This window comes from Anoplopoma fimbria, chromosome 23, assembly GCF_027596085.1.
Source record: "Anoplopoma fimbria isolate UVic2021 breed Golden Eagle Sablefish chromosome 23, Afim_UVic_2022, whole genome shotgun sequence".
In the NCBI taxonomy this organism is placed as follows: domain Eukaryota; kingdom Metazoa; phylum Chordata; class Actinopteri; order Perciformes; family Anoplopomatidae; genus Anoplopoma; species Anoplopoma fimbria.
In genome coordinates this window covers 16,826,480-16,840,947 of record NC_072471.1, presented here as the reverse complement: position 1 = coordinate 16,840,947, position 14,468 = coordinate 16,826,480, and the positions used below count along the sequence as shown (strand labels likewise).

Genomic DNA, 14,468 nt, shown 5'->3' with positions numbered 1-14,468 from the left:
GTGTCAGGCCCAGTGCTGTAGTGAGCTTCACATGCCTTTTGTACATTTGTAGAAAACATCTAACTTACTTGAATTGCTGCTTACCTTTCTTCATACCTCCACAGCTGAAAGAGACAAATGTGATTCAATACAAATGGCTATAAAGAGATATAATGCTTGATTTGTATAAACATTTCTGTTTGCACTTTCCCTTCGTATAAAAACTATTTAAAATGTGTACAGTGTCTGATCAGCCGGTAGGTAGATGTTTATTGCCATGATTCATTACCCTGGCTGACATGAATTATAGGAAATATTTTCACCTTTATAAAACTCTTTGTAACGACCACAGAATCCTTCCTCCTTGTAAAAATCTCATCTGTGTTTTCCATTTCTGTCTTGTCTCATCTCTTGCCCAATGCACATCTGTCTCCTATAAATCTCCCCTAATACTTTGTCGTCTCTTTCACCTTTTTTCCACCAATCCACCTTCTTTCTATGCCTTCGTTTTCACCACCTCTACTGCATCTATTCTCTCCTCCTATACCTCCTACCCTTCTGTTTTTTCTTATATCTTCGCCTTTCTGTCTCCTTCCTCTCCTCCTCCTGCAGGAGTTCAGGCAGAAGGTGATGCTGGCAACACCCTTCCTGGTCATCTGGCTAGTTGGCTTCATTGCTGACCTGGACATTGACTCGTGGCTGATCAAGGGCCTCATGTACGCGGGCGTCTGGGTCACCGTGCAGTGCCTCTCCAAGTACGTCTCCATTACATGAAAGACACAGATAACACACACATACACTAGCATTTACACAGGACTAGTATTACGTGGGGATTTTCACCCCCTAATGTCTGTATTTAACTCTGATTTACTGACTTTATCCCCTGGATATGATATCAAGGCTCTGCTTAACATTTGGTTATATTAACAATATTAAACTATATAATATTTATATTGAATATTATAAATATTACTGTATTATACAGGCTTATTGATGTGTTGAACAGAATAGCTCAAAGCTTTATTCATAACTTTGACATTTAAATTGTTATGTTATTAATAACTTGCAGTAATAGTGTGTTAGAGTCCAAAGGCTTCTTCCTCTCTCTCGCACGCTTTGTCCTCGTCTCTGTAATTAATTCAGCCCAAATGTTAATATTTCAAAAAAAGATAGTTGTAATAATTTCCAAAGTTCACAACATTCACAAAAAACTGTTAATACAAAAGTGCCTCTATGAACAAGGCCGTGTATCAGCAATCTCACAGCAGCATAAATTACATTTATATAACGACACAAAATCCAATTTCCCATTTTTTAGGTTGATGACATTTAAAGCTTTGAATGTATAAAAAATTATATTTGATACAAAACTTTAATTTATAATTCCCAATGCTGCCTCTATACTTCTTTACCAGGAAAGTGACAGAAAAAAGGAGCTGAAAAAAACCAACACTTACATAAAGAAAAAAGACCCCAAATCACAAACATTCTGATCCGCACTGGACTACTATTGTCACATGACATCTGTGTTTGGTGAAACATGATAGGTAGTTTTCAGTGGAATTTTAACTGGACAAATTGCGTACATGGCAGATTCTCACAGGATTAAGATCAAAGACGACCTCCTAAATTATGACAAATGACTAGAGGTCCCCGAGTGATACTAGTCCCATGCAAATCATTTCCTGACACCACACACATACGGCATACTACAATAGATGTACTTGACACACCATTGAATACACACAGTCTTTATTGCGCAAGCACATAAACTGCACATGCACATATTCTTGCGTGCAAACACACATGTCATTTTGGACATTCCACACCATTCATAAACAAATACTCCCTTAAATAAACACACACACATTGTCCCTCTTACTTAAGCCCCATTACCACGGCCACCTGGTCCTGCTGGTATAGTTTGTTGTGCCCGTCACTACTGTTAGCGCTGTGACTAAAATAACACACATTACGCAGTGTTTTAGCTTTTCTTTACTGACATTCTTGGAATACCTACTTGGTAAAATAAACAATGGTGACTGTGAGTCCAACTGCAGGTTATGGTTTGGTTTATTTTTGGTGCAGTCTGCAGGATTCAGATTTAAGACCCAGGTTTGCATTCGTCCATATGTGCTTACAGGGAGCAGTTTCACATCTGCAGGAAGAGTGCCTTGATCTATTGAACACATAAGTTATGAACTGAGCAGTGTCTTAAGGGGAATAATGCACAATAAAGGACAATTCTGGCTTCTTATGATTTGCCAAAACAACAGCAACAAGTTGTAATGAGATAGATATGGGACAATGACAAAACAAAAACTCAGAAATGAACAGCTTACCTTTTTAAGAAACACTGCTGATAACCAGAACCCTTCTTCTCTCCTCTCTCTGTGCAGGGCTTTCTTTGACCACTCCATGCACAGCGCTCTCCCTCTGGGAATCTATCTGGCCACCAAGTTCTGGATGTACGCCACCTGGTTCTACTGGTTCTGGAACGATATCCTTTTCCGTCTTAAGAAAGCATCAGTCTTTGTTTTCTTAGAGGGATAGTTTGACATTTTGGGGAAATTCCTCTTTCTTGCTGTGCGTTAGATGAGCAGAATGATCCGCACGTGGACACACAATGACGCAACAGTCAGCGGCCCATTAGCTTAGAAGACTGCATATATATAGCATCAGTAAGAGAGACAAAATCGGGATGACTTCCATTGGAGCTTTGTTCTGTGCTATATGAGATTGAACGTTATTTGAATTACAGAATGTGGTAGTTGCTCAGTCAGATTAGTCCCACTTTGATGGGGGGAAAAAGCATGCCAATGTTTCCAGACCTGGCACTCATCGTCTGGAAAACAGACTTCAATTCAAAGCCTTACACTTGTGTTGCATGCTGGTTAAAATGGGCTATTTATCTTTGGCTTATTTAGAATTGCACAAGTCATTCAACAAAGGCTGAGAGCTTATATGAATCTGTCAGGGCAGTTTGTGAAACTGGCAAACTTGTGATCTCCAAGCAGGAGACTGCTTTCTGCTGCCTGTGATGCATTTTGGTTGCAGAGGAGAAAAGTGCTTGTGTTGGAACGCAGAATCATCAGTGAGATTAAGTTACAGGCCGTGGACTACAGAAAGAGTTGGTGGAAACTCTGTTAAAACAACTGCATGCTAGAACGGTCTCATTGTGATGGATATTTAAGTGAAAATGTGGCTCACATTGTGTGTCTCAATAAACATGCTGCTAAGTTTTCAGTGCATGTTGCTGTGTTAAAGTTGTGAACAGGGAGTTTAGTGTGTAGATGCTGCTGGGTGAAACCCAACGAAGCGACTCTTAAAGAGTTGCGGTTGACCTTAGCGCGGGTGCTCTCGTTTTTTTCTGTAATGGAAGAATTGCCTTTCTGTTCGGAAGCTACTAATTGCCGGAGGTGAGAGGGGAGTTCTCGTTTGTGGAAGGCATTTGATTTTATGCCTCACTGCCCCGCTAATGAGAAGAGAGTAAGATGACTTTGACCCGCGCTTATTGGAAAAGAAAACCGTTCCCTTCTCTGTTCTCATAAAATGCTGCTGGAGATTTTCATGGGTGTATGGCGTGTCTACTTGACATAGAATTAATGGAAGACATCTACTACAATGACAGACCTGCTCCTGACCTGCCCCCTAGGCCAAGTATTCACATGTGCAGGGGTTGGGATACAATTCAACCTGCAGTCTGGTAAATGTTTGTTCCTACATGAATCAAATGTTGCCTTTGACAGCAGGCAGGTTCTTTCTTGTGCGGAGACATTTCCTTGTCAAAAACTAGTTATTCTCGTTTGCCCTCCAGCTATCAAGGTAGTCATTTAGACTGTGTGCTGTATCTGCAATGAATCTGCTTCTAGTAATGGTGTCTTTTGTCTGCCTTTTTTTAGTTGAAAGTGATGTTCCTGACAGCTCAAGGAGGTTAGTTTTGCTCCTGCATCGTTGTAGACTGATGGCTCTCTCTCTCTCTCTCAGGTGGACAGTTGCTTCTTGTTCTTGTTGCCTCTGTGCATTCAAATGAGATATATTTTATAATCACATGTATATATGCAAATCAAGTGATATGCAAATCAGGAGCACTGTGGGACTGGATGGTTTGGTGGCTTGTTTTAAGACGTGCCATCGTTTTTTAAGCACTTGTGAAGTTTGAGATTTTTTTGCATCTCCAGCAGCTTCTCTCTCAGTAGAGAGGGCTGGATGGTGTTGAAAGCACTGGAGAAGTCAAAGAACATGACTCTCACAGTGCTTCCCAGCTTCTCCAGGTGAGAGAGGGCCTTGTGCGTCAGGTAGATGATGGAGTCCTCCACCCCGATGTGTGGCAGATAGGCGAACTGTAGTGGGTCCAGGAAAGCTGTAAGCTGGGTCCTCAGGTGCCGCAGAACCAGTCTCTCCAGGGTCTTCATGACGTGTGATGTCAGGGCCACAGGTCTGTAGTCATTAAGACCGCTGGGACGACTCTTCTTCGGCACCGGGACGATGCAGGACGTCTTCCAGATTGTGGGCACCTTCTTCAACCTCAGGGAGAGATTGAAGAGGTGCCTGAGAGGAGCTGCCAGCTGTCCAGCACACACTTTCAGCAACCTAGGGCTGATGTCATCAGGTCCACTGGCTTTGCTTATCTGAAGCCTGGAGAGCTGATGCTGTACCTGGATGGTGGTGAAGGTGGGGCTGGGTGGTGAGGGGGTTTGAAGGGAGCTGTGAGCTCCTGGCCGTGGGTGAACAGTTGTAGGGGGAATGGGGGGAGTGATGGGCTGTCCTGGTCCACTGGTGTGGAGATGTGCTGTGGAGATGTTGGTCTGAAGAGGGCTAGTGGGTGAGGGGGGGGCTGTGATCCTCTGGTCCTAACAGTCTGCTGAGAGAGGGGGAGGTGGCTGAGGTGGAGATGGAAGGGGGAGCAGAGACTCCAGCAGAGGTGTGAATGGGGGAAGAGGTGTTAGGTGGAGACCTAGCCTCACTATCGGAGCACACCGGGGTGGGGGTAGTGTCGAACCTATTGAAGAATAGGTTGAGCTCCGATGCGAGTGCTAGGTCACCCTGTACTCCAGATGAAGGCAGACTGCAGCCTGTCATCATTTTCATCCCGTTCCACACCTCTTTAGTGTTGTTCTGTCCCATCTTAGCCTCGATCTTCTCCCTGTAGCTGTTCTTAGCCTCTCTCAGCTTTCTCTTCAGCCCGAAGTTCCCCTCTGTCCTTAGCCATGAAGGCCCTCTTCTTCCTGTTGAGAAGGCCCTTCAACTCTTTGCTGATCCACGGCTTGTTGTTGTGGTAGCAGCGGACCTTCTTTGTTGGCACAATGGTGTCCTCACAGAAGTGTATGTAGTCTGTGATGCAACGAGAGGCCCTCGATTTGACTTACTTAAACATACATTGTCATAAAACTTGTAATACCAAAAAACACTTGTCTTGTAAGTCAGCCTGTACACCTGTAGTGTCTCTCCTTAACTAGAAGTTAATGATAAATTCAAGGCTCAAATGAGTGAGAACGTTGACATTAGTGCACACTTTTGGACACTCTTTCCAGGAAGGCATTCATAGTGTTGCACTTGTTTGTGCACATGACGGATTGTAGTTGTGTTGAAAATGAATGAAAGACAGCTTGAGTGAGAAGTTCATGTCTTAGTTTCTCACCTCAACTGCTTCAGCACTGTGTGAAGGGGGCATTCATTAGTGGAAATGCAGCAACTTACAAGGTCGTAATATCACAATTACGAATACAAATGTCACCTTGGCTGAGGAGGAAAAGTTTGTGCTTCGATGAAAACGAAATTTGACAAAGTGCAATGAAAACAGATGTAGCAAATGAAGCTTGCAACTTGATCATCCACTGAAACAGAAATAGCAGCAGACAAAAACATTAAATCTAGGTGGAGAGGTGAGGAGACTGTAACTCCTCTCAAATGAATGCACCAAACAAACAGAAATGCCAGATTCCCGTCATGTTTTCTACATTGTTTTTCACTTGATTGAAGTTTGACTGGAGCTCGTTTAATTACGCTATCTCTTCCTCTGCTGTGGTTAAATGGCACCTGACCACTGGCCGTTAAATTCAAAGCGCGTGACTACTCAAATTAAACATAGCATAAGTAGCGGTTAGAAATATCAATTAGCATTTTCTTTTGCTGATTTCCTGGAAATTCAATTGCACTTAAATTCTGATGTCTGAAAGCAGTGAGTGAAGTGGTTTTCCGAAGCCGTTCGACCAACATCCAACAAGCACTTGGTTTATTGAACTTGGATTTAAGGATGAGAATATAAACCTTTTATTTGAGTTGTGGGCTGAAGGATTCCAACATCTGGTTTGAAGCGTACTGGCCCGACGATTATCTGGTCAGATGTGAGCGGAGACATTTTCACTTTTTACTGTTTTAGGTGACGAAAATGCGTGATTTTCACCACGTCTTTGTTCCACAGCCCCAGTCTCTTCCACACCTTCGTTCCACCTCCCAGGTTGAAACTCTTTATTCAGTCCTGACCCACTTTCAGCCATTGTGAGCTCATCCTCCCCCACAAGCCTGTGGTTGAAATCAGATCAAATGATGGGTGGAGCTGTAAGATGATACTTTTTTTCTTTCTTTTTATGTCTCTCCCAGACATTTTCCACAATAGACTTCGCTCATGAATGCATTTCCAGCAGGTGAACGTCTTAAAAGAACAGAATGAATGATGCACTGGAGTTTAGTACTGTACTGATGTAACATTAATGACACTATAGTATGTCTGCATGTCATTGTAAGTCTTCAGTACCACACCAATGAATCTGTCTGTGAGCCTCTTGATGGGTTGGGAGACCTTGTCAAAAACACCTCACCACTCAACCTTTCAAAAGATAAATGGGTGCTAACGGGAGGAGACCACCGTCTCTCCCTGAGGAAGCTTGAACCCATTTGTCTGAGGAGATGCATTGATCGCTCTGAGAGGGTTTTACTTATTAAGTCAACACCCAGTTCTTTATGGAGATACTTCTGAAGATCAATGGCTTCATGTGGTCTTTAGGGACTTGTAGAGAAGCCTCTATCTCTGTCAGTGCTCGGTAAGTGCTCATCAATGAAGTCATAACTGTGCCAGAGGGGTGAAAGGAAGTTGCTGTTTGGGCATGTTATTTCGATGCTTAATGGTTTGTGTCATGTTGTGTTTCCCTCATGCTTCAGATGATTTTTTAGTATCGCTTGTTGTGGTGGATTTGGCGTTTTCATGGCTGGTGTTCACATCCAGTTTGTTTTGGTGATCCAGATTCAGCGTTTGGTTTGAATCGAAGCGTGTAGTATGAACTTAAATAACAAGCCTTATTATGCCGCTACAATTCAGTAGAAGAAGAGAAACTTCTCTTTGCACCTAAACCCGAATGTATGATTTAAAGGATGGTGAGTTTGGCTGAAGATTATAATGGAAGTAGTATTTGATGGACCAGTGAAAGCGGCGGTTATTTAGGTTTAGATGTCCAGATCTAGAACAAGGGGCGGCAGTGTGGGGCAGTTAGTCCTCTACTTTGGCCTAGACTGAAATATCAACCATTGGATGGTTTGTCACAACATTTTCATGGTTCACAGGCGATGAATCCAAGCCCCAAAGAAGACTGCCAGGCTTTGAAGAAACTGTACATGGTGGCTACGATGGAATAAGTCATGTGATACATTTGGGCCCAAAAATACCTTTTTCCCCATTGATTTGCATGGGGAAAGAGATGTCTGTTACTCAGGACCGAGGGCTGTGAGGCACGGATAAAGGAAATACTAGTGCGCTTGCTCTACTGGTCCCATAATGCTGAAGATCACAAGATCATGGTAGTTTATACTCAGAAGTCAAACTTTTTCTGCTAAATGCGGCACTGAGCAACTTCCATAGGAATGAACAGGGATGCTGCCTCCAACACTATATCCAGTTCTCTTTATATATTCATGGATAAATGCTTCTGACTTTTGCATTTGATAGACAAATGGTTTCTCACACTGCGAAAACGTGTGAGTTTCAGTGAGCTCCCATATATGCTTTTGGCATGTATTAAACTTGTTATAGCAACAATGCAGGTGTTTCATTTTAAGCCCAGAATATGATCCAGAAAGACATTTATGGAACACATCTCTGCTACAAGTGGAAGCATAGTGGTCTGCCAGCTTCCATTGCCGATCTTGCGTTGAAAGAGGATGGAAAAAAATTTGCAGGATGCAAAAGACACATGTGAAACTCTAGCTATTTTATTCTTCCTCTGTGCCGTGTCAGTTTCTCAACAGTGACGAATGTAGCTTTTTTTTGTGTCAAAATTGCATCATACTCTTCCCACTCTCCCATTTTCAGCCAAGAATTAGCAAATAGTGTCGAGGCTTTCACAGTCTGGGCCTCTGTGTGTCACTTGGCTGGGTTTCCTGTGGGATTTTAGCCGAGTCATGCACATCTGCATGAGTGACTCTGCTACTAATCAGTTACAGGCTTCACTCGGTTGAACAGAGGAATGTAGAAACTGCTCACCAGAGCTCTTTGGGAACAGGTATCAGCCCATTTACATTTATACACTCACTGTGGAAAACAGTGTCATATAACCAGTATGTTGGTGCTGGTAGTTTTTTTACTCTGCAGCGGGAATGGTTCATGGTCTCCCTCCTATGTTTGTATGAAAGGAAGTCATGAGGAGGTGAATGGGTGAGTCGAGATGAGACAGAGCTGCTCTCTGCGTGACAGTCTGCACATTAGTCGAGTCACCATCAAGTGAGAGTCCAACTCAGACTGAAGTCATTGTAATAGAATACAGGACACGGTTTTGTTGACATAATAAGAGAGAATCTCTCTCGTTGAAATTCCCAGGCAAGAAAATATAGGACTTGATTGTGTTGAAGATAAAAACGGCAGTTTTAAAAACCTGTTAAGAAAAGCGATGTAGAAGAAGCTGTTGGTTCGTCTTCCTTAACCTTCGCTGCACATCTCCCCTTTGTCACTGTCCACTTGCCCTTCCTGTTAAACACCCTGGCTCTGTTCTACAACTTTGGCAAATCCTGGAAGTCTGACCCGGGAATCATCAAAGCATCAGAGGAGCAGAAGAAAAAGGTAAAAACACCGACAGCAGGAACACCGTTTGGAAGAAATGTTTGAAACCCTACTTAGTGATAATGCTTTCTTGTATTTCAGCCACTTTTTTCTCCTTTGAGTGTTTGTGATTTTGTTATTGTCGTATTTTACTTCACTAAGTGTTAAAAGGGCCAGTGTGTAGCATTTATGGGGGATTTGTTAGCACTGGGCAGCTAACATTACAGCAATCTTGGAAAGGGAGGAGTGAGTGGAGGGGGGGATCCTACACACTGTCCCTTTTTAATGTGTGTGCAGTAAATACAGGCGTCCGATCATTAATTTTAGTGAACGAGAAATCTCCGCTACCCGATGGCTGATTCCTCTGGCCTCTCGGTGTCCCCCCCTAACCTCATTATCCCACTCTAATGGGGGACAACAGAGGCCTCTTCTTCCTACCGGGCCCTGTGATTGATGAGGAGCTATATTTACCCTGCATTGTTCAGCACAGAGCAGGACTCGCCTCTGGATCACAAGGCTTCAAAGCTTTCCTTTCCCTGCACAGGAGCCCCCTTCCACCTCTTGTGTTCCTCTGATTTCTGCAGCTTTAGTTTATTTGCACAGTGACGTACTGTCTGTAATGCTGTAAACGCAAACTGAAACAAAAGTATTTGTGCAGATGAGATCAAATCCAAACCCCTTATGTTAAGTATGTTTGCCTTAATAACGGAAACAAACTAATGACTCTATGAAACTGTAAACCCTACTGTAGCTTTTGTTCAGTGTGATCGCTCGGCTGGAAACCCCAGCCTCAGCTTGTCCGCTGTCAGGAGGTCTTTTGTTGCGGTGCCAAATAGAACTCGTCAAGATGAATTTCTCAGTTGTAAGTTCATTTTTTTCTGCCACGCCTCTGTCCACTTTTTAAAAAGAAATCCTTCTTTTGTTTCTTGTTTCCTTCCTCCAGACAATTGTGGAGCTGGCAGAGACAGGCAGCCTGGATCTGAGCATATTCTGCAGCACCTGCTTGGTAAAATCTGACTCCTCTCTTACAAGACCATACACGCAGAGGAAAACAGAAATAATGATAATAAATCCTATTGGCTTCTTTTTGCGACTGCGTCCTTACAGATACGGAAGCCCATCAGGTCCAAACACTGCGCCGTGTGCAACCGCTGCATCGCCAAGTTCGACCACCACTGTCCCTGGGTGGGGAACTGTGTCGGTACGTCAACGAGGATGTCACGCTCACTTCCACACACTCCTAATTTTCCTTCCCCCGACTGAGAGTTGTGGTTTTTTTATTGTGGTGTTTTATCAGCTCCATATTCCACTCTAACTAGCAACATGTGTCCTTACTCCTGCTCTCAATTTATTCTTGGTCTGGTACACAACAGAAATAAACATGCTGAGGGAAATGATGAACATATGAGTAAGTTGGTATACCTTGAATGAGCACTGGTCCAAATTACACAAGATTTGTCTGAAAAATAGGTTTGGTTATTGCATTTCAATTAATTTTACAGAGAACATCATGAAGTGTAGACATTTTTAAGTAAGTTTCCATTTACTTGTTCATTAATTTAGACAACACAGTGGAGATGGCTCTAAGGACGAGATGCAGGAAGTGAAGAGGGCAGAATGAAGTTGTAAAGGGAAGCCAGATTGTGTGTCCAGGATTGTGTCTGATGGCGTCTCACCGGAGACAGTTGGGGAAGGAAGGAGTGCATGGGGCTTTCTCTTCCGCTATCAGACCAGGTGGCCAGGAAGGCGCCTGAGAAAAACATTGCAAATGTTCCTGCAGTTCTGGGTTTCCTTGTTAAGTCTGTCCTCTTTTAGAGCACGGTCGGCAACCGCGTTATGAAGTGCCATTTAAAATGTTCTAGCTAAGGGGTGTGCGAGACAACATTGAGGTTCTACAATCTTATTCCATCAAAATTCTCAAACAATGATGTTATTATGTATTAGAGCACTTAAAGAGAATGCTGCCATCCTAACCCTGCCAGCCCTCCACCATTCTGGTTCATAAGCAGTAAACTTGACAAATCCTGCAAAGGAGCCAACAAGTACTATCCAATCAAAGGCAGAGTAGGGCGGGGCTTTGCAGAATGTATTTATTATTATTATAATAGAGTTACAACACTTCAACAGTCCCTAAAAACTCACATTCCCCTAAGAGACTTTTCCTCTGGTGCCACTAGTTTGTCCAGTACAATACATGCCAAACTAATGAAAACGTTAAGCATTTAGCTCAAAGCAGCACTTTGTGTAAGTGCAGCCTTACAAACTCCTCTTACTACACATTAAAGATTAATTCATATAGAAATGTTCCCCTGTCTGCAGCCCACAGCTTCCACAGTCTCTGGAGGATGAATGTATTATCTGTTCATGTGTATAAATGTGTATCACAGTCACTTCTGGACTATTCTTTCACTTGACCTCCCTTCAGTCGGCAGAGACGACCAAAGCAACGAGTTAAGGTGATGAGAATGGGACATGACATGTTTGTTTCTCCTCAACAGGAAGTGGGAATCATCGCTATTTCATGGGTTACCTGTTCTTCCTGCTCTGCATGATCTGCTGGATGATATACGGCTGCATTTCCTGTGAGTAGATAAAAAAATATATCCCCTAGATCCTCACTTATCCTGTTTCTCTGCAAACTACCTCACATCTGTCTCTTCTCCCTCACATCTGTCTCTTCTCCCTCACATTCTGTCTCTTCTCCCTCACATCTGTCTCTTCTCCCTCACATTCTGTCTCTTCTCCCTCACATTCTGTCTCTTCTCCCTCACATCTATCTCTTCTCCCTCACATCTGTCTCTTCTCCCTCACATCTGTCTCTTCTCCCTCACATCTGTCTCTTCTCCCTCACATTCTGTCTCTTCTCCCTCACATCTGTCTCTTCTCCCTCACATTCTGTCCCTCACATCTCCCTCCCTCATCTGTCTCTTCTCCCTCACATTCTGTCTCTTCTCCCTCACATCTGTCTCTTCTCCCTCAGACTGGAGGATCCACTGTGCCACCAGTTATGCCAAGGATGGTTTCTGGCTCTACCTGACCCAGATCGCCTCTTGCTCTCCCTGGATGTTCTGGATGTTCCTCAACAGCATCTTCCACTTCATGTGGGTGGCGGTGCTCATCATGTGTCAGCTCTACCAGGTCTGGGAAAACTATGATTTACAAATTGAGCTTGTAATACACATGCATGGATTAATGTACCCTGAACTTGATATTCATGTCTATGTACAACTAATGTTGGCTGACGTATTTGCCTTTACCTCTCTTAGATCGCCGCTCTGGGAATCACCACCAACGAGAGGATGAACGCTCGGAGATACAAGCACTTTAAAGTCACAGCCACGTCCATCGAAAGCCCCTTCAAGTGAGTGATCTTCTCTTTATTTGTTTACTACAGAAAGCTAAATCTCATTCTGTCAGGGAGTTTCAGTAAAAACATTAAAGGCTTGGTTCACCTGAATTAGGGGAAAAAAAGATATGTTAGAGGTAGCTGTGTAAGGTGTGATTAATATCCTCAAGTGATGTCACTTGAGGCAGCGCCGATTGGGCCAAAAGAACCTCACACTGCGCTTTCGGCGGTCAAATTGCACTGTGGGTAATGTAAGCACCAGGTTTTGAGAGAGAGCGTGAAGCTAAATTGATGGAGTAGTCTTTTAATAATGCCACGAGCAGTTTTAGAAGATATGTAATAGTACGCTTTAGCTGTTACCATGGTGATCACGCTCCCCCCCCTCCCTCCCTCTCTCTCTCTCTCTCTCTCTCTCTCTCTCAGCCATGGCTGCATCAGAAACCTCATAGATTTCTTCGAGATCCGCTGCTGCGGTCTGATCCGGCCCGTGGCGGTGGACTGGACCACGCAGTACACAATAGAGTACGACCAGACGTCAGGCTCGGGCTACCAGCTGGTGTAGAGGAGGAAGAGGAGAAAGAAAAGGGGAAGGTGGGGGGGGGGAAGTCAAGCGTCACTTAGAAGGATTACCCTCCCACCCCCACGCTGGCGTTCATATCGGAGCGATGCTGTTCTCAAGAGCGCTTGCTTTTTTTGGACCATCTCTCCCACACCGATCAAAAAGACTTAGAGAAAAAAATAAAAATCAGCCAGGACTAGCATGCTGTTACGGGGCAACACCACACCCACACATCCCCCCCATCCCCCCCCACCCCCTCTTCTCCGCCCTCACCACCACCTTTACTACTATTACTACTACTACTACTATTCTACAGCAACAGCCGTCCCGCCCCTCCACCTCGTCTCTTCTCCTCAGCCCTTTTGGACGGTGCGTTGCTGCCAGGCAAAAAACGGAGAGGAGTGAGGCCGACGGACCAGAGGAGTTACAAAATAAAAGCATTTCTGTTTGTTACCGGAGACGCGTCGCTGCGGAGACAGCAGCACCATAACGTGGCAGTATCGCCCTTTGTCCCTCCCACTTTATATCCTTATTTATGGTGTCCCTGTTGATATGCCCTGTATGTATTTTTTTGTTGTGTTTGATTGGTTCAGGAAACCCGTTGTTCCTGTGAAAGATAACTGTGGTGGCCAGGGAGGCTTTTCTTTTTTTTAACCATGAATTTGTTTCTAAGTATGATAGAGATAAGGGAATGTCTTTTTTTGTTTTTTTTTAAAAGGTCTTGATTTTGCACCGTGATGAGTCGTGCTGATGAGGATTTGCCAACATAGTTGAACTCATCAGAGTTGGGTAAGAGGTGGAGCCGCTGCAGGAGTCCGACTTCTCCCCTGTCGAGATATCCAAGCGGTTTCTTTTTTAGCAACCTGAAAACAGACGTCACATGGCAGTAAAGACAGGACGACGTGCGTGACTCCTTCAGCGGCGACCACCACCGTAGAGGAGACACAAAATATCCTACAGACAATGTGATACAGGTATATTTATTTTAAAACTATTTATAGATAAAGTAACTATGTGCTAGCGCCACCATTTTTACATTTCACATCATTTTAGCTGAGTAGGTTTTTATGAGATCAAATGATTAAACAAGTACCTGTCGCGGTTTGACACGGGAGCCCGGGAACTTCACAGTAAACCCCTATATAGTGTATTTATTAACAGCAGAGTATAAGAGGAAGGGGGAAGAAGGACAGACGAGTTTACAAGGAAGGTTCATTCCATGTGTGTGTTTCTCTCAAAAAGCTGTAAAGTCTTATTTTGTTTTGTTTGTCTTTTGTCTGCCTACGACATTGCACTGATGATTTATTTTTAGTTATATATTTCTTTGGCTGTTACTGAACACATGGGCCCAGCAGCGCCGCTTCCATTGTTTACAGAGAGGAAGAGAAGGAGGGGCCCCATCAGACATGGCCACCTCCAATCACTTCCTGTCTGGACACCCCCCCCCCCCCCCCCCCCAGTCAGCAGCAGGATGGACTGAAGTGTAAAGAATGTGCACCTGTACATAAACAATATCTTCTGTAACTATTTTCTTTTTGTCAGTGTTAGTTAAAGGT

At 43.8% G+C, this 14,468-nt stretch overlaps 1 protein-coding gene across 1 annotated transcript in view; it reads left to right on the top strand.

The window, feature by feature from the left end:
- zdhhc17 (zinc finger DHHC-type palmitoyltransferase 17) overlaps positions 1–13,144 on the top strand; it is a 29,189-nt gene extending 16,045 nt beyond the window's left edge. Inside the window, exons 9-17 of the mRNA XM_054624370.1 lie at positions 592–734; positions 2,379–2,481; positions 8,906–9,028; positions 9,951–10,013; positions 10,115–10,208; positions 11,506–11,589; positions 11,988–12,145; positions 12,274–12,368; positions 12,777–13,144. Of these exons, the coding sequence (XP_054480345.1) occupies positions 592–734; positions 2,379–2,481; positions 8,906–9,028; positions 9,951–10,013; positions 10,115–10,208; positions 11,506–11,589; positions 11,988–12,145; positions 12,274–12,368; positions 12,777–12,915 (1,002 nt within the window). The 3' untranslated portion in view covers positions 12,916–13,144. The remainder of the gene's footprint in view (positions 1–591; positions 735–2,378; positions 2,482–8,905; positions 9,029–9,950; positions 10,014–10,114; positions 10,209–11,505; positions 11,590–11,987; positions 12,146–12,273; positions 12,369–12,776) is intronic.
- Positions 13,145–14,468: the final 1,324 nt, after the last annotated feature.